The sequence below is a fragment of the Diabrotica undecimpunctata genome, chromosome 7 (assembly GCF_040954645.1).
Source record: "Diabrotica undecimpunctata isolate CICGRU chromosome 7, icDiaUnde3, whole genome shotgun sequence".
NCBI lineage: Eukaryota > Metazoa > Arthropoda > Insecta > Coleoptera > Chrysomelidae > Diabrotica > Diabrotica undecimpunctata.
In genome coordinates this window covers 22,998,508-23,020,392 of record NC_092809.1, presented here as the reverse complement: position 1 = coordinate 23,020,392, position 21,885 = coordinate 22,998,508, and the positions used below count along the sequence as shown (strand labels likewise).

Genomic DNA, 21,885 nt, shown 5'->3' with positions numbered 1-21,885 from the left:
TATATATATATATATATATATATATTGATATGATTGGTGTTTAAAGAAAATAATTTATAAGTTACTCTCTAATTCTCTAGTATAATATACTAGAGACTTTAATAAAAATATATTTATGTGAGGGCATTTTTAAGAAATTAGCATATAAAAAGTATTTTTTTAGTAATTATGATGTTGTAGATATATTTAAGTGAGCCATGTGACTAGGCAACCAGATATACATACTCTGAAGTGACGTTTAAGAATAATTACGAATATAAAATGGGGTTATAATGATAATATGTTGTTTAAAATGTGTAATTTATTAAATTAAAATGTTTAATTTATATAAGTTACTGATTTAAATGTATACTCTGATCTGAAAAGCCTAAATGCCAACAAAATTCTCGATAGATAAGTATGGAATTCTCTAGATCACCGGAGATGGCCTTGTTTGCGAAATGGTTTGTTCCAGAAAATTCAGACATGTATTTAATAGAACAAATGGAACATGATTTCTTACCAGATAGTTCTGGAACATCCAAAAAGATATAAATACCCGGTGATGTGGATTCAAGTGAGTCAGAAAGTTTAAGTCAAGCAGTCAGAAAGTTTAAGTCAAGGAGTCAGAAAGTTTAAGTCAAGCAGTCAGAAAGTTTAGTAAGAAATATGAAAGTTAGTTGGAGTCAGTCAATCAGTTACAAATAGTCCAATTGTTTAATATAGTGAGTTAAATGAAGATTAAAAATTATGCATATATTTTAATGCACATTTATAATTATACACAAATAATTATTGAAGATTATAAAAGTATATTAGAAGAATATTGGATGGATATTGGAAGGAATTAAAATTATATTATGATTGGAGATTAGTATAAATCAACTTATAATAATTGGATATTGGTATATTGAAAAAAAGAATAAAAATAAATGCTGTTGCTGGTTTGCTTGGTGGTTTATAAATGCTGTGAAGAAAAATATCTTAAATTGGTGGAAGCTGATAATTGGAAAAAGTAATTTCACAAAAACAGGGATAACCGAAGCTGAGAAGAAGACATTTGAGTGGTGATTATAATCTATATAGTGGAAAACAGTTCATTTAGGCATTCAGTGACAGAAAGGTATAAAATTTTGTTAATATGATTTAGTTAGTGTCATAACAATTTCAATTTTGAAGATATTTGTTTAAATTTTACATTGTCTATAGAATTTAATTAGTTTCATAAGAATTTCAATTTAAAGATAGTTTATTTTAAATTTACATTGGCTAGGTTAGATATATATGTGTGTTTCATAATAGATATAATAAAGATAATTTAAAAAAGTACTTACAAACTAATTCTTTGAGAACCGCGATAAAAACCCTATATATTATATTATTAAAAATACTCATTGCTCATCATTCAAACAAACAATACATCATAACAATATATATATATATATATATATATATATATATATATATATATAATATATATATATATATATATATATATATATATATATAAGAAACTTTTTAGTAACAATTTCGAAGATGCTATCAAAAGTAATAGTACAAATGGATCAGAAATCATGATCAGATGTCTGAAAATTTACAGCGAGAAGAAAAATAAGTCTACACGTATACTTTGTTATTTTTTTAATTTAGTTTCCTCATAACTCAATTACAAAATAATTAAATATATTATATTAAATTATAAGTAAAAGTAATTGCCTCCTCTCATCTGAAGATCCCAATAAAAAAGAAAACTACCAGTCTACGTCTAACCTATAATTAGTAAAATCCTAATCTAACTACTACGTGCCTTGAAGCGATCAATCGCCAAAATGATTGCCCTATAATGTGGTACATTACCATGTTCATTTAAAACTGTGGCTAGATTAAGAAGATATGCTATAATTATATTTAACTGGATACTATAGAAAAGTTAATAATGACTACAAAAAGAAAGAACGGATAAATTAGAGATGAAAATATTTTATTATGAAAATGTACGGCATATTAATGAAACATTTTATTATTTTGGAACTTATAATTTGTTACACAGCAAAAGGAGAAAATCCCAGTGGGAAACTGTATACCATAGTTTAGGAAAAAACTTACAGTGAAGTAAAAACTTCTGGTGTATACAAGGAATACAAATCTTTAAAATGTTTTCAGTCCAGTCAGACCATCATCAGTGAAACATTTTAAAAGTAAGTAGTTGAAACTAGCTATGAAAACAGGTGTGAAAACCTTTGGATTATATAAAAATATTGGTTAATTGTATTAATATAATGACACATGGTCGGTATTATAAGATTTCACATTTTCCCATTTCATGGGAACGTAAATCTTTCCTGTTCAAAAGGGGGACGACTTTGTCCAGCGATTCTTCTTCTTCTTCAAGTGCCCTGTCCGTTGCGAACCTTGGCTATCAACATGGTAATTCTGATCTTGTTTGAGGCGCTTCTGAATAGTTCGACCGATGTGAGCTCGAACCACTTCCACAGATTTTGGAGCCACGAGTGTCTTCTCCTGCCTAGCCCTCGCTTACTGTCTACTTTCTCCTGGACAATCAATTGCAGTAGACGGTACTTATCGTACCTCAATATGTGACCTAGATATTCAAGCTTTCTTTGTTTGATTGTGCTCACGATTTCTTTCTCCTTTCCGATTCTTTGGAGTACCTCTATGTTGGTGACATGTTCGGTCCAGGATATACGAAGAATTGCATCGGTACACCCACATTTCGAATGCTTCTAGTTTTCTCGTGAGCGTCTCTGTCAGCGTCCAGGCCTTTATACCATATAGTAAGATCAGAAAAATGTAGCATTTAATTAGACGTAGTTTTAGGGGAAGAGACAAATCCTTGCATATGAGGAGCTTTTTAATATTGTTAAATGCTGCTCTAGCTCGTTCTATTCTCGCCTTAATTTCTGTGGCCTGTTCACATTTTGCATTTACGTTGGTGCCAACGTACACATAAGATTCTACATGGTCAATTAGTATGTTACTTATCCGTAATTGTCGAGCAGGTTGTTGCTTTTTGCTTATCAGCATCCACTTTGTCTTCTTGAAGTTAAGGCTCAGGCCGTATTTTTGCATTACCTGTTGTAATTCGTCTATGATACTGGCAAGGATCACCGTGTCGTCGGCATATCTTATATTGTTCGTTAACTCGCCGTTTATTTTTATGCCCTCATTTGCATTTTCCATACATATGTTAAATATTTCCTCGGAATAAATATTGAATAGGAGGAGGGATAAGATACACCTCTGACGGACACCTCTTTTGATCTGCACCCTTTCAGTGAGTTCGTTGCCAATTTTTGCTCTTGCTGTTTGACCCCAGTATAGGCTTGCCACAATTCGAATGTCCTTGTAGTCAATACCTGTGTTTCGCAGAATATCCATCAATTGTTCATGATTGACATTGTCGAATGCTTTTCTAAAATCCACAAAGCACAAATACACGTCCTTATGTACGTCTCTACATCGCTGTATAAGCACCTGGAGAGGGAAAACTGCTTCTCTAGTTCCAAGTGCTTTCCAGAAACCAAACTGCGATCTATCGATATTTGACCCACATTTATCATATATTCTTCTATGAATAATCTTAGTGAACGCTTTAGTGACATGATTGATCAAGCTTATAAGCCGGTAGTCATCACAGATCTGGGCATTTGGTTTCTTCGGGATTGTAATAAATGTTGACTGTAGCCATTTCTCCGGGATTTTACCGCTATTATATATGTTGTTAAAAAGTATAACTAGATTATCAAGGAACTGTTTGTCCGATTTACATAGGATCTTTAATATTTCGCAGGGTACATTGTCCGGACCTGTTGACTTTTTGTTTTTTAGTACTGCAATGGCATCTTCTATCTCCGATTTAAGGTTTGAAGGAACTGTTTCTCCTTCTCCATATAGGTGATCATCAGTCCTGTCAGATGCAAATAATTAGTCCAGCGATTAGTACCAGCAAACTGAATAATAAGTAGAACGTGCATTATTAGGTTACATGATGTTGTTTATTTATTGTTAATATTATTATTCGACGTGTTGGTTTATTAAATAATTCTGTACTATATGCATAAATGTTACTATTTTTAAAGGACTAAAAATTATGGGGAAAAAACAATTGATTTACCAAAAAATGGTAATTTCGTGCAGTTATGGTTGTACTAACCGGTTTAAAAAAGGTGCTTCCGTTTCTCTTCACAGATCATACATTTTATATTTTATACTCTGTTATTTTAATTTAATAACTTGTATTATATTATATCTACCATAGTTTCCCGTTGAACGAGGCAGAACTTTTAAAAGCTTAGGTTATTTCAGCCAAAAGAAAACACTTCTATTTATAAAGATTATAACTGATTTTACGCCGTTATCTTCGTCTACTAAGTAACAAATTTAATAACGCTGCATTTTCATAGAGATATATACTTTTTCCAATAATACCATATGTCCTAAAAGTTTTGGCACAACATTAATTGGCCTTTGTATTAATAAGAGCAAAATAATATTAAGTTGCCTTTGACAACAAAATTTGTCAAACTGTTAGAAGAATGTCCTGTCAATGTTATAAATACAAACATAAAGCGAAATTTGCAGGTAAAATACTTGTCCAATACGCAATTATATAACAGGGGTGTGTCCTCACCATTTGTGGGATGAGTGAGGGGTGAGGGGCTTTAAATACTCAGAAATTATGTATTATATATATATATATATATATATATATATATATATATATATATTAATATTAATATGTATTAATATATTAATATTAATATATATTAATATTTGTCTTTTCAAATCGTTTCAGTGTGTCCACAAACATCATGCTAATGACGATATAAAGCTTTGGCCAGATCTAGAAGCATCATGCGATTACATAAGAGATACCCAAAACTGACTTCAACAACACCACTTTTTGTTCCCAAAAACGCTAATCCGCAAACTTATCTTTTTTTAGGCTTTAATATCCAGGAGGTGGGGTTTATTATGGCGGCTAAGAAACTCAAGATAAGGAACAATTAAAACAACGATTTTACGTTTTACGTTTTACGAAATTGATCTAAATTCCGTCCAGGACCTCATGAGAAACATTTTCATCTGATAGAGCAGATTGCACCACTCCACATAATTCGGTGGTATAGTTTAGTTAAGTAATCAGTTTTAATTTTATGAAAACTAGTTAATGTTTAAATAAATTTCTTTATTACAAAAAATCAGATAAATATTTTGGACCAAAACATTTAGGCCATACATAGATCGCGTTACAAGACATAAGCTACGTGTAATTAAAATCCTTTGCAACAACTGCTGCTCTAATATCGAAAGTTTTGCTAATTTAAATTTGCAAAAATTGATCTAATAGATCAAAAAGCTAATGATATCAGTGAAAGACTTTTACAGATCGAAAACAAGTTATCTATTGAGGATCATTCTTCATCTCCAAAATTTACAGATACCATGGAAAATGAAGCAGTTGATCGCATTAACGGAGCTAAGAATATTTTTGTTAGGGGTGTACCAGAAATTACAGGAGACATTGAAACAAAGAAAAGTCACAATGGTGGAATATTAAAAAATATTTTAGATACTGTAATGTGTAACTCCACAAAAATATTAATAGAAAAATGTAACGAATACAAGTTTCCAGTTTTTCTAGCATTTGTAGACTACGAACAAGCTTTCGATACCATAGAACACACGGCCGTAATAAACGCAATGCAAAATTGTAGAATAGACAGCAGATATATTAACTTAATAAAAGAAACTATGAACCAAGCTACAGCTACATACTACCTAAATGAAAATGAACACACGAACTGTACCATTAAACAGGGGAGTCAAACAGGGAGATACTTTATCACCCAAACTGTTCACCTTAGTTTTGGAGGACGTTTTTAAAAACCTAAATTGGAAATATAAGGGAATAAACATCCATGGCCGCTACCTCAGTAATCTACGATTTGCAGATGACATAATCCTAATAGCTACTGACCTACAAGAAATGCAAACCATGCTTTTAGAACTACATACCGAATCTTCTAAAATAGGACTGAAAATGAATTTAAACAAAACAAAAGTCATGCACTCCGAAGACACCGTGACAATAATAAACGATAAAGTTATAGAAAAAGTTAAAGAATATATATATATATATATATATATATATATATATATATATATATATATATATATATATATATATATAAACTTAGGCCAAAAAATATTACTAAATAGGGAAATTCAAACTGAAGAAATAAAAAGAAGACGAAAGTTAGCTTGGGCAGCATTCGGTAAACTGAACTATATACTCAGAAATCAACAAATTCAATTACATCTTAGATCTAAAGTTTTTGATGCATGCATTATTCCGATATTAACTTATGCGGCACAAACATGGACAATTACAAAAAAGAATATGAATATACTTAGAGTCACTCAACACGCGATGGAAAGAGCAATGCTAGGTATATCAATTAAGGACAAGAAAACAAACACATGGATAAGACAGAAAACTAAAGTCACCGATGTCGTGCAAAAATCATTAAAGTTGAAATGGGAATACGCTGGACATGTAGCTAGGAGCAATCTAAACAAATGGCACAGATCAATTTTAACCTGGAGACCATACCAACACAAAAGACCCAGAGGCAGACCTCCTATGAGATGGACAGATGATCTGAAAAGGACTGGCGGGAAAAATTGGCTACAAGTAGCGTACAATAAAAAACAATGGAAAGGAAGACTTGAAGAGGCTTATGTTCAGATGTGGACGTGAATGGCTAAACGAAGAAGAAGAAGAAGAATGTGTAACTCCACTCCTGTCATATTTTCAGGATTAAAAAACTAAACAACCGCTTCCCTAGGATGATAAAGGTCATTATGCAAAATAAACATAAAGCCAAACATATTTTGAAAAACAAAAAGAAAATTTTACAAAACATCTCTTTAAAAAACGTTTCCATTATCGACGATAAGACTTTGAATCGAATAGAATGTCTAAAAGAACTTCGAGTGGAACTGGAACAGAGAAAATCGAATGGAGAGAAAAATTCAACCATAAAATATATAAAGGGTGTCCCGAAAATTGTAAACTTTCGTCACTAATTGTGATATTTCAAGTTTTCATAATTGGCTCTGTTTCTATACTAATCTTCTTCTTCTTCTTCTTCTGGTTCCTATCCGTTTCGGATGTTGGAAATCATATTGGCAATCATGACCTTGCTCGCTGCGGCTCGAAACAGCTCCGTTGAGGTTTTCTTAAACCATGTTCTTAAATTCCGCAGCCATGATATTCTCCTTCTACCGGGTCCTCGCTTACCTTTGACTTTACCTTGCAATATAGACTGCAGCAGGGAGTAACGGTGCTGATTTCTCATAACGTGTCCCAGATATTGCAATTTTATGCGTTTAATCGTAAACACAATCTCTGGTTCCTTCTTCATTTTTTCTAGAACTTCCTTGTTCTAGATTGTCCCTGATCCTTGCTGTCCATGATATTCTCAGCATTTTCTATAAAGCCACATCTCAAATGCTTCAAGTTTTTTAATAGTGGTGTCTGTAAGCGTCCATGCCTCCGCCCCGTACAACAACACAGAGAAAACATAGCATCTCAAATGTCTCATTTTTGTATCTAGGGATATGTTGTGACTTTTGAAGATGGCGCTCATTTTGTTAAAGACCGTTCTTGCCTTTCCTATGCGGCACTTTATTTCCTGTACATTGCTCCACTGTTCGTTTATAATAGTTCCCAGGTAGCAATACTGTTACTGTTTTACTCGCTCTATCTGCGTCCCATTAATGTAAAGATGAGCCCCATTTATATTCCAGCTCCTTGCTGATAATCATTTGTTTTGTTTTGTGGGTATTAATGTTTAGTCCGTACTGTTGACTGTACTCGTTTATTCTGTCCATTAGCCTCTGAAGACCCTCTAAACTATCTGCTATCACCATGGTGTCGTCGGCATATCTAACATTGTTTACTCTTTCACCATTTAGAAGGATGCCTTCGTCTATTCCGTAAAGAGCCTCGTTAAAAATTTTCTCTGAGTACATATTAAATATCAACGGCAATAGGATACATCCCTGTCTAACTCCGCGTAGTATTTTTATGTGATCTGTTTCTTCTCCGTTAATTTTCATGTATGCGGTCTGATTCCAGTATAGTTCTGAAATTATTCTGAGGTCTTTGTCATCCAGGTCTAATCTAGCTACTTTAAATTCCAAATTTAATGAATTTTTATGCAACATTCAAAACCTAAATCCTCAAATAATTCTTATCACTGAAACCTGGTTAACACCAAATGATCTTGACTGTCTTTATAACGTTGATAATTATTTCCTTTATATAGGTGTGATCGTCATAATCGACGTGGAGAAGGAGCTTGTATCTACTTGTCTTCAGAAATTACTAATAATTTCTGTGTTACATCTCTTGATATTACTGTCCTTAATATGGAACTTGTTGGCTTAAAAATATGTCATAAAAACTCTTTTGTTTTTCACCTAGTATGTGTTTATCGGCCTGGTGATTCTAGATTAGCAGATGATGAGTCCCTTATCGCATCACTTGATGAACTGTCTAGGCTAGAGAATTGTTATTGGAGACTTTAATTTTAGAGACATTTCGTGGCCTATAAATGATCCACCTAGTGGCTTAATAACTTCCAAAAATGTATTTACAGATTTTGTATTAAATTCTAATTTACATCAATTCATAACGGAGCCGATTCGTTTCAGAATCAATAATTTACCATCTATTTTGGACTTGGTATTCTCTAATGATCCCCATTTATTAACACATCCCATAATAAGCTCTCCAGTAGGTAACTCAGATCATGCAGTCATAACGTTTCGTATTCAGTTCAACTTTTAGTACTGTACTCCTAATCCTAATGTTAATAAACGGATTATGAAATAATTGATTTATTCTTGATTGATTGAATCTAGTTGTATTCTGGGATAAGTTCTTACACGTTGTGAATTTCTGCAAAAACCAAAATACCTTCAAAAAACCATATACAAAAATAACATAAAACCTTGGATTAATGGGGAATTAATATATCTGATCAAGTATAAAAGAAAGTTGTGGAACAAATATAGACGTACAAATCGCATAGAGGATTTATTAATTCATCGAAACTTTGCCAATGATTTAAAGAAATCTCTACATGAAGCTCGGGTTGCCTACGAAGAGAGTATAGCCATTAGTAATAACTGTAAAAAATTGTACAAGTATATTAGATCTTCGTTGACAACAAAAGTTTCTATACCTTTACTGGAAAATGATAATGGGGATATATCCCAAAGTAACTATGAGACTGCCGAAGTCCTCGCCAGTACTTTCTCTAAGGTTTTCTCTGTCGAACCCACCAATCATCAAATGCCTAATATTACTTTTTCATGAGTTTCTTCTTCCCTTGAAAATATAATCATTACTCCTGAAAAAGTTAAACATCATCTTCAAAGCCTAAAAATAATTCGTCTCCTGGTCTCGAATTAATATTTTCTTTATTATTAAAGAAATGTTCTGATGCTTTAGCTTACCCAGTATATATGATTATGCCCTTATCATTCACCACACATATTTTGTCTCCTATATGGAAAACCGTATCTGTAACACCGATTTTTAAAAAAGGGAACAAATTGAATCCTAATAACTATCGTTCTATCAGCTTAACACCTATAATATCTAAGATAATGGAATCTATTATCTGGTTTATCTAAATTAACTGGTTATATCAGAAGAGTAGCATGGTTTTGTCAAAGGACGTTCTACAATGACAAATCTTCTCTGGTGTGTCAATGAATGGTCAAGAGCATTAGACAGAAAAGCCTCGGTAGACATTATTTACCTCGATTTTGCTAAAGCTTTTGATCGATTTCCAAAGCGAAGACTATTATATAAATTGGACCACCTTGGTATCCGTGGTCAATTACTGAGATGGATCGACGCGTATTTAACAGATAGAAAGTTTTGTGTTAGAGTTGGGAACTCTTCCTCAGTTGAGAGAACGGTTTTAAGTGGGGTACCGCAAGGATCAGTTTTGGGCCCACTTTTATTCATAGCAGACTCAAGTGATCTACAATTTCATATTGAATGCAGCAAAGCTTTCTATGCAGATGACACGAAGCTATTTTCCGAAGCTATTTTCCTATCCCTCCGTAAATTTCCAGTTACGACAAGATGACCTTGATTGCATTGCTCTACTTGGATGCTGGCTCTTAATGTGGACAAATGTGTAGTTCTTCACATGGGTAAAAATAATCCGTATCTTCCTTACTCTATTAATGGGGGCGTGTTAAAAACAGTGAAATCACATAATTATCTAGGTGTTATAATTAATAACAATCTAAGTTGGTCGGAACATATTTTGCATATTTCTAAAAAAGCGAAAGTGTCATTTATGAGCTCAGTTCATCTGTATAAACTGTACATTCGTCCAGTTCTGGAATATTGCGGAACTGTTTGGTGTCCGGTATTAGTGCGCGATCATAATATTCTCGAAAACGTACAGCGGCAGTGCACTAGGATGTCTTTTGGTCGCTCAAGACCTATGTATACAGAAAGACTGAATATGGCCAATCTCACTACATTTGAACAACGTTGACTTCGAGGCGATTTAATTATTACGTTTCGGATAGTAAATGCAACTTTGGAAATGTGGGGATATGTTTATACTAGACAATGACAATCGCCTTCGTGGCCACAAACTTAAGTTTAAAAAGGAAACTTTTTTTTAATAACAACTAGACAATTTTTTCTCTGTAATCGACTGTTCTCTCTCGATATGGAATAGCCTTCCGGCTGAGATCATAGATGCTCCATCTGTCAATATTTTCAAAAATAAACTGAAGACCATTTGCTCCATAGTTGAACATTTAACTTGTACTAAACACTTGCTATTACCTATGTTTTTGTATATTTATTTAGTTAGTTAGCGCTTAATATGTAACTATTGTAATGTAACCATTTAATTGCACACTATATAACTTTGTATTCACATGGGCATATGGGTTTTGCGACCCCTGCTCAAATTTATTGTAAAATAAAATAAAAAAAAATAAAAATATCAAGGTCGGATAAATAGGTTGCTCAAAAATTTCATAGATAAAAAACATGGCAGTAGTGGTGATATAAAAATGTTATACATAATATGTTTTGTAAAATGCTTTTCACTTAATAGAAAGTTAATTGAAAGATATCACAAAAACTTTTATTATCAAGTACACAGATATCATAATACGAGGTAATTTCATTTGCTTATTACCCCAGTTAAAATCGTCTAGAGTGCATTTTCTAATAACAACTGTAATTTGCAAGTTATCTGAATATTTTCACCATAAATAACGTTTGGTATCATTATCTCTAGTTAATCAAAACAACTTAAAATAAGAGTACTAATACTATAAGAAATATTCTAATAGAAAATGTCGAAAAACGCCAGGTGGTATAAAAAGCAGCAACGGTGTATATATCAATTAGAAAAGCAAAGAGAGTAAAATTCTTAGTTTATTGCTAATGGAAATGAAATAGAATCTAGGACAAATGTTGGACTTTACGCGAAACAAAAGAACAAAAACGGCAATCGACACCGATTACTTGATGAGTAGAGAAAATGATTAAAGTACTTTCAGGTTAGGATATGGTAAAAAATAATTTCTCCTACAATATTCTGCTCTTAGTTTCAATAAACCTGCGTATTATTTTACGCTTGTCTGACTTTGGGTTATGCATTTATGTGTTTTTGTTGTCATTCAATTTAAAATATATAATTATCGTTCCAGTTTTATGGGAACAGCACACACAATTGCATGTATATAATTTTCTCTAAGAGAGCTTTATAACCATATCAAAGTATATTAAATTACACGTTAAACGATTTAAATTTTGGATTTAAAATTTATTTTCTTTAAGTATATCTTATTCAACAGAGGTACAAATATATTATATTTTCGGTAAGTTAAGATTACTTTATTAGGTTATTGTTTCTTTGTGTTTTGTATACCTTACCTCAGATAAGTGTAAGTGTTCTCATTCCTATTAATTTTTTAACGATAGTTTATTAAAAATGGGTTCTAAAATATATATTAAGAAGCTACAATAGCTACCGAGGCCCAAACATTGACAGTGACCACTTTCTTGTAATGGCAAAAATCAGAGGAAGAATATCAAACCTAAAGAAAGATAAACACACGAAACAAGACAGAATTAATGTTGATAATCTGCGCATTGAAACCGTTGCGAGAGAGTATAGGAGACAAATGGACGAGGAAATGGAGAGCCTGGAGGTCGGGGAAAATGTAGAGGAACTGTGGACAAAATGTAAAAACATAATAACTAAGAAAGCAACAAAAATATTGGGGAAACCAAACCAGTTAAAGAAAACGAGTGGTTTGACAAGGCGTGCCAAGAAGCAACAGATAACAAAAACAGGGCATACCTGAAGACAAATCAAGCTGGATGCACAAGAAGAGCAAGGGAAGAATACCGGACCCTAAGAAGAGAAGAAAAACGATTACATAGAAGAAAAAAAAAGACAATTTGAGCAAAACCAGTTGGAAAGCACAGAATGGCTAAGAAATCAAAATGAAACTCGAAAGTTCTACAGAAATCTAAACAAAATGCGCAAAAAGTTTAAACCAAGAATAAGGAGCTGTAAGGATGTAGAAGGAAACATCCTAAATGATACGGCCTCAATCCTAAACAGATGGGTTAAATTTTTCGATGCAAAATTTAATGGCCATCATATCGAAGAAGCAGATAACACCCTAGCAAATCGAAATGATTGGAATCCTTTCAACCCAAACTAAAGACCACCTACCATCGAAAACGTTGCCCAAGCCATTAAAAAGCTTAAAAATAATAAATCACCAGGAATTGATCAAATTTGCAGTGAGCTAAGAATGGTGGCGATGCCCTACTACAGACACTGCATAAGCTTTTACTTCTTGTTTGGCATAATAAGACCATGCCTTGTGAATGGTCTCAAGGCGTGATATGCCCGTTACATAAAAAAAGGGACCAGCTCCAGTGTGGCAACTATATAGGTATAACCCTGTTAACAACTGCTTACAAAATACTAGCAAATATTCTCTACGAAAGGCTGCAAGTTTACACATTGGGCATAGTTATAGTTGGTAAATATCAAGCTGGATTCACTCCAGAAAAATCAACAATTGACCAGATACATTCAATAAGACAGATTCTCGAGAAAACATTAGAATTCAATATTGAAACCCATCACCTATTCGTCGACTTCAAGGCCGCATACGACAGTGTCAAGAGAACAGTGCTATACCAATCAATGCATGAGTTTGGTATACCAGAAAAATTTATCCGACTAACGAGAATGACAATGTCTAACTTAGAAGCCACTGTTAGAATACAGGGAGAAAATTCTAGATCCTTTGAGATAAAGGATGGACTCAGACAAGGGGATGCTCTGGCTTGCCTCCTATTTAATATTGCCTTAGAAAAGGCAGTCCGAGATACACGAATTAGGGATGGCGGTACTATTTACAATAGATCGATACAAGTCTTAGCATATGCTGATGACATTGACATAATAGGGCGTAGCAAGCGAGATGTTGAGCAATATCTCCTAGAATTGGACACAGCGGCGAAACAGGTCGGTCTAGTCATCAACGAAGACAAAACCAAGTACATGTTGGTTACAAAGGATCCGATAGCAAATGAGGAACGAGAAACAGTCTTTGGAAGTCATACCTTTGGACGTGTTGACAACTTCACATACCTTGGGTCGCTATTGACTGCTACCAATAAAACAAGCGAAGAAATCAAAAGACGAATAAATCTTACAAATAGGGCATACTATGGACTCCAAAAGCATTTCCACTCAAGAAAGATTCAAAGAAGAACTAAAAGTATTATATACAAAACATTGCTGAGGCCGGTCCTCATATATGGAGCAGAAACATGGACTCTAACGCAGAAAGATGAAAGACTTTTGGGAATATTTGAGCGTAAAATACTCCGCAAAATATTTGGAGCTATAAACGACCAAGGGCAGTGGCGCAGAAGATATAATTTTGAATTGTATCAGCTCTTTGATGAGCCAGATGTCATAACGTTCATTAAAACACAGCGACTTAGATGGGCTGGACACATAATACGAATGCCAGAAAATACGATTGCTAAAAAGCTAACCACAGGAACACCTGTAGGAAGAAGAAGTAAAGGCCGACCGCGAATTAGGTAGTTAGATGGAGTTGAACCGACTTACGGATATTAAAAATCAGAAAATGGCAACATGTTGCCAGAAACCGAACAGAATGGCGACGAATCTTAGAGCAGGCCAAGATCCACAGAGGATTGTCGAGCCAAAGATGATGATGAAAATATATATTTCTAATGAAACACATTTTTATTTTAAGAATATTCCTCCGATTTCGTCTACAATAAGAAATGGCTACCTCATAAATGTTTGAAACGGCAATAGTGGTCAAGTTTAGGCTAAATCAGTGTGATTTGAATTTAAAAGAAATGGTATTATTTCTTGATATATTTTCCAAACTTCACGGCAAAATATGCAATATCTCAAAATATTTTATTTTGACCACAAGATAAATCAGAATAAAATAAAACAAAATTACATATATAAGTGCAATAAATAATCATAAATTCTTTCATATTTTCTTAAGTAATATTACGCCTCCTATCTGTTAATATTTGACTATAGAAAGGAAAAGATCTCTCAACGTCACAAGACGTAATTGTATTGGGGCAGATTTTAACTTTGCTATTAGAGACGCATCCATATGAATATTTTCATCAAAGTTTTCAATATTGATTACTTTTATTAAAAGCTATATGGCTTCATACACAAAGATGGCGCCGACTGAAGTGTCTGTGATTTCTGTATAGCTCGCAAAACTTAAAAAAGAGCAATTAATTGAAATAATTGTTAGCAATTGTCTACCTAATACCATTAATAATGTGATAATCAAAAGTTTTTTAAGTGAAAAAGTGTGTAATAAGTGTAAAAAATCCGAGTTATAAAGTGAAGAAAAAACTTTCAACGAGCCTATTTCAAATAGCAATGAAACCCACAGCTTATACATAAAAAATAGGCTGTTACAACAAGATAAAGAATCACAGGTAAGTTGATTCATCACCTCGATAAAAGGGCTTATGAACAAGAAACATTGATTAAATTATTGCAATTATGTCTTGACGAAAAAAAAAATTAACAAAAGCATCAAGAGATCAGACGTCAATCTCCTCTACTGGTATCTTAGAAAAGGAACAGGTGGCGCGCCAACTATCAACAGACGTAATGTCTTCAGAATCGACAACACAACATACATCTGTATATGATAAGAGTGGCAGTGGTTGATATGAACGACGTCATGATAACTCTAACCTCAATACAAAGGTAAACATATTCACTAATGAACAAGTGCGAGATGCAGTTGAAGCAGCGAAGATGTTTAACAAACCCATTATTGGAACAGCTTCTAACTCTAATTCATCTACAGAAGTGAAGACAGTTCCAAAACTTGGATTTTTAAGTGTTTATCAACTGCATCCTGAAACGCCAACCGAAGACTTGAACAATTATTTAAAGGTAAATGCTCCAAATGTGTATTTCTACTGCAAGAAAATAAAGGTTACCAAGTACCAAGCAAGCTTTAAAGTTTTATATCCATTAGATTACAAAAATGAAGTCTTCAACCCCAGCATCTGGCTTAAAGGTTCAATGTTTCGTCGTTTTTACTTCAAGTCCAAGAATTTTACTAACAGCAGTCCCCAACAAAAACCAGAAATAATTGTTACGAGTCCGGAATTAGGCAATCTAGGTACTACAAATAAATTTAAAGGCAACACCAATCAACTAAAAATCGTATGTATTAATTCTCAATCTATTATAAACAAAATAAATCTTATCGAATTTCTACTTAAAACTGAAAGTCCGGATTTACAATATATATCCGAATCATGGTGTAATGACAACAATATAAATTCTTTCTATTTTCCTAATTATCTCTTAGATTCGTACTATAATCGAAGTGATCATATACATGGTGGTGTACTTTTATTTGTAAAGGTTCATTTTAAATTTAATATTCCAAGTTGTCTCACGAACATCTGTCAATATTTTAACTTTGAGTGTTGTTGTATTAGTTGTAGATGTGACTTAAAAAAAATTTGTTTACTCAATGTGTATCGCTCCCCTAATAGGGATATTGATATTTTTATACATAAATTATATCATGTATTTAATATTTGTTACGTTAAATATGATTGTATTATTCTTCGTGGTGATCTTAACATCGATTATCTTAAAGAGTCAAGGGAAAAATCTATATTGATGGATTTCATGATTAGTTTTGGACTTAACCGTAAAAATACTAAACCAACTAAAATATTTACAAACAAAAACGGTGTAATTTCAAGATCGAAACTAGATTATTTTCTTTACCAATATTCCTCAATTATACAATGAGGCTGTGGTGAACTACAATTTAGGTGATCATCTAGGACTTCATTTTAGTTTAAATATATCTGAGAGTAACAATACTGCTAGATCCCAGATAGCTACTTATAGAAACTTATCAAAGATTTGTTTGTCTAATCTTTTGTTGAGTCCTGATTCTGAGAATTTTGGAAATGTTTATACATATTCGAATGATGTAGATCATGCATGTAGAGCTTTTTTGAACTCTGTCTCCTATCATATTGATACATATCCTTTAATATCAAAACGCATAACTACTAATACCAATAGAAAATCGATCAATACTGAAATTGTTCAGCTTAGTAAAAAGCTAAAAGATTTATTTTGGCTAGCAAAAGGCCAACTTTATCCGTAAGGTAAAGGATACAAAAAATGCCTTATATCAACGTTATTTACATAATCAAAATAATAATAAAAAAAGGAAGGAGATATGGAAAACTCGTCAAACTGGTAAAAATAAAAACAATCTTGAGTTGAGTATTACTGATAATAATAAATTATTGATACATACAAAACAGATAGCAAACAAATTTGGTGAGTATTTTTGTACATCAGTCAAACACACATTATTAAAACATTTCAATAACTATACTTTTAACGATTTCACAACTACGACAATTAACAACACATTCGTTTTTTCTGAGGTCTCACCATTTGATATTGAGAATGTTGTATATTCCTTAAACTATACCAGCTGAGTAGGTATTGACCAAATCCCCACTAAAATAATTTAATACATTTCTTCATGTATATCTCCTGTTCTGTCTCACATCATCAACCTATCTGTCAAGGATGACAAGTTTCCAAGTGACCTTAAAACGGGAGTAGTTAGTTCAATTTTCAAAAAATAAGACCCATGTTTGGTTGATAATTACAGGCCAATCACTGTAATAAGTGTACTCTCTAAGATTATCGAAAAGTGTATTTACAATAAAATGTTAAATTTTCTGAATAAATATAATATCTTAAATAAATGCCAGAATGGGTTTCTTCCTAATCTTTAGAGAGTACCTCTATTTCATTATTTAATTATATCCATGCTGCTTTAGATCGAAAAAGGTATGTGTGTGCACTCTTTTTTGACTTAACTAAGGCTTTTGACTCTATTGACATTGAAATTATACTGCATAAATTAGAAGCCCTTGGTTTTCGGGGTCACTTCTTGAACTGGTTAAGGTCATACTTTTCATATGACATACATGTCATACAAACAGAAGTCATCTGTTTTCAATTTTGATCAAGGTGTACCACAAGGCTCCGTATTGGGACCCGTATATTAATCTATATTTTGTTGATTATGTTTTATGTAATTGTCCTATATAACTTGTTGATTACGCTTTATGTAACTATATGGCCTGTCCTATGTCACATTGTGATCTCATTGGATTAATAAAGAATATTCTATTCTATTCTATAAAATGAAGTCCTTATTTTTGTTTAAAACTTCATAAAGTTTGCATATAATTTTTACTCCAATTTCCCCGTTCATATTTGATATGTTCCCTCTTTTTTAAACTTTATCAACAATAGAAATACTATCGTAAATAACTATTTGATTTTATATAAAACATAATTTTTAATAGACTTTTCTTTAAAAATATTTTGACATTTATCTAGAGTGGTACAAGTCGGATCAAATCTTTATACAATCTTTAAAATTTTCATGTATTCATTCTCGCTTGAAACAAAATCTGGATACTTAATCAAACATTTTGTTAAAGAATATACGTAAATTGTAATTTAAAAGTATAATTTTTAAAACTTTCTTATCTGAAATATTTTTATTGATTGTTTTGGCGCGTATATTGTTGATCAAGACTAATATAAAATGAATTTGACCACAGATTTTAAAGCTGTTAATTTCTATTTTAAAACAAAATTATTATGTTTTCGATGAAAATGAAAATGACTAGAATAGAATAGAATATTCTTTATTAATCCAATGAGATCACAGTGTGATATAGGACAAGTCATAATATACATAGTTACATAAAGCATAATCAACAAGTTATATAGAACAATTACATAAAACGTACTCAACAAAACATAGATTAATATAAAAAAAAGATATGCAATATAGAGCGTCTCTGAACCCCATCGGTCCTCATTCCCTGTAGTCTTTTATTAAGTCAAAATAATGATTTAGGTTGTAAACGCATAATTGGATCAAGCATGATTTTAATTTATTTTTGAAGTTTTAAATATTATTTTCATTTCTCATATTAAGTGGCAAACAATTGTAAAATTTAGATCCTGCAAAATAAGGACTAGTTTCAAAAAGAGTTGTGGAGTGTTTTCACACGCTTATCAACCTCCCGTGTCTTGTCGGGTAATTATGAAAGTCCTTTGAAAGTCAGAGTTGAGGGTAAAATTTTGATATTTAGTTTTGACGTGAATAATACACTTATAAATATATAAAGCATGGAAAGTCAACAGTCTGTGTTCAATAAAATATTTACGACATGATTGTCTATTATCAATATTGAATATCAACCTAAGAATTCTCTTTTGAGTTATAAAAACTCTAGAAGAGTTCCTAGAGTTTCCCCACACTACAACATTTGATTGGTATTAAATTGGTACACAATTGATTGGTATTAAATAGATTTTTCAACTAAAGGATCGCATAGTAACCCTTATTCATTGTTTTGCAGACTTTAGTAACATTTTCATCCCATGTCATATTACTTTACTATGCTCCCAAGAAATAATGTTGTATCACTAAGAGGTATTTCTTCAGAACTAACTGTGATCTTATAATCATGGGATGGCTTACAGCGCGAGTAGAACTGCATACAAATAGTGTTCTTTGCATTTACCATTAAAGAGTTCCTTTTACACCAGGTTGTAAATATGCTACCAAATTCATTTTTGATTTTCGATATATATATATATATATATATATATATATATATATATATATATATATATATAACATTTTGGATTGTTTTTGTGTTACCCGAAAATATTAAAATACCAAGAGTTTGCAGTCGCCGACAATTTGATCATTTAAGCGACTTCGAAAAATGATGCATTGTGGGCATGAAATTGGCCGGTTTTGGTTAACGGGGAATTTCACGAAGAAATAAAGCTAATCCATCAAAAGCGTTCAGAGTTTAGAGGAGATGGTCCAATGATGGGACTTATTGGCGTGGTAGAGGATCTAGACGTACTAGAATATTGTAAGAACGTGATTTGAGCCTTCTTAGACTTCTTGCTCTCAAAAATAGACGGGACAGTGTACATCAAGTAAGAGATGATTTAGTTGCAGGTACAGAAGGGGTAGTCTCAAGAAGAACAGTTAATCAAAGATTACTTGGAATGGGACTGTATCTTTTACACCACAGCATAAGGTTCGACGCTTAGAATGGTGCAGACCTTGTCAAAATTGGAATGGCCAATGGCCATTGTCTGCTTCAGTGACGAATCTAGGTTTTGTTGGGGCGCGGGCGGCTCTAATGGGCGCATAAGGGTAAGACATTTTCAATATGAGAGACGAAATATAGACTTATCTGTTGAACTTCATACCATCACCTCTAGTTCTTATTAACGGCACTTGACAGCTCGACGATATATTGGTCAAGTACTGCAACCGAATTTACATCCCTACGTACAAACCAGGATCTTTCAACAGGATAACGTAAGACCTCATACTGCCAGTGAAACCATTGAGTTCATACAGGAATCTGGTATAAAGACTGTGGAGTGGCCATTAAGATAGCTGATTTGTCATCCATCGAAAATGTGTGGGTAGGCCGAAACCTAAATCGATTGCCACGTCCTCCAGCAAACTTATAAGGCCTATGGTATGTCATAAGAAGAATCTGGATGAGTATTCCGGAATATGATATAGATCACCTAATTCGATCAATGCCCCATAGAGTAACTGAGTGTATAGCAAATGAAGAATTAGCCACTCATTATTATTTTTTGACCAAAATGACGTTTCAAGTTTGTTTATACTGTTATCAAATAATAAGAATATTATAATGTATATTTCCATAAATAAATATTTTAAAAAATATATTTGTCCTTATAGGTGTTGCTATACATGGATGATACTAGCGAAGAAAACAAAAAGTTTCTACAACCTTTTAATTGAAAACGTTTCGTATATAAATCTTTATACATCATCAGTTCCAGTATAAAAGAAAAACTGTAAGACGCAGAGGAAATATCGAAATTCATCTTATTACGTATCTTACGTACATCTTACGTACGAACTGTAAGCCTTATAGTTTTGCTTTTAGATTGGAATTGATATGTATAGATTCATATCCGAAAAAAAATGCTGTATTTTCTTTCAGGCTCTAACTACTAAGTAAAATGGTAACAAATATATTAACATTAAAATTAGGTGACCGCGACGCCGCGCCGTTCGAAGGATGGGATTGATTTAGAAACAAATTCAGCGGAACAGAAAATGTCCATTTTTAACAAGGCATAAACAAAAAAGTTTAGAGTACCTTTAAATTTTGTTACTTTTTGTTTGTTTCTGTTTCTACTGATAGTGTCTGATTGCTTTTTGAATTTCGTTTTAGCTCTATTCGTATTGTTTTTGTCAAACACATATTTCAATTTATATGCGTGATACTTATAATTCCTAAAATATTTTCTGTTCATTTTCATCCTGTATTAAAAACACGTATTACTTTATCTTGATATATGATTTTTGTTTTATTGGCTGTGGAATTTAACATTATTATTTTGTTAAAATTATATACCATGACACTAATAAATTGTACTTACTAAGATAGTTTATTAAAATATAAAATTAGTATATTTTTAAAATGATTAATCTGATTCCATTTTGTTGTTTGTTTACATTTTTGACCAACAAAATGTATTATAAAATCTAAATAAATCACCCACCTTTTCTTTTTTAGTTCCCTTAACGTCATTGTTAAACAGTTCAACGGCAATCTCAATAACAAAACTAAATCACATCACCTTCTCAAAACTCCCTAGAAATCAACAACACATAACAACTTGCGGTACTGTCAGCGTATGCCGGTAAAATCGTTAAAGATTTGCTCTTTACGAATGTAAGCACATTACTACCGCGGCCAACGATGCTTCTTGGTCTTTTGAATCAACACAGCATGGGATACAATGCACCGCTACCATAATCAAATAGTAAAAGACTTTTAAACCAGTGGCAGTAGCAACGTGGGGTCTACGACAGCTCTGGGATGTTGGCACCTCATTGATCGAATTTCGTAAAAATAATTATACCGCCTAAAAGGTCACGTTTTGGTCAGTTATAGTTAATTAATTTTTTATTAAGGATTAAGAATTTTTAAGGAAAAAAATAGACTTTTTAACTAACATAATATTGACACCTTTTGTACTATACCTAATTAAGTAATTATGTTTAAATTAGTAGAATTACAATATACGTAATTTTTTAGCTTTCTAA

General features: G+C 32.5%; 1 protein-coding gene across 1 annotated transcript in view; it reads right to left on the bottom strand.

The window, feature by feature from the left end:
* The window catches only part of mwh (multiple wing hairs), a 182,178-nt gene extending 160,625 nt beyond the window's left edge, over window positions 1-21,553 (bottom strand). The window contains exon 1 of the mRNA XM_072536856.1: window positions 21,339-21,553. Within this exon, the coding sequence (XP_072392957.1) occupies window positions 21,339-21,367 (29 nt within the window). The 5' untranslated portion in view covers window positions 21,368-21,553. The remainder of the gene's footprint in view (window positions 1-21,338) is intronic.
* Between the last annotated feature and the right edge of the window lie 332 nt (window positions 21,554-21,885).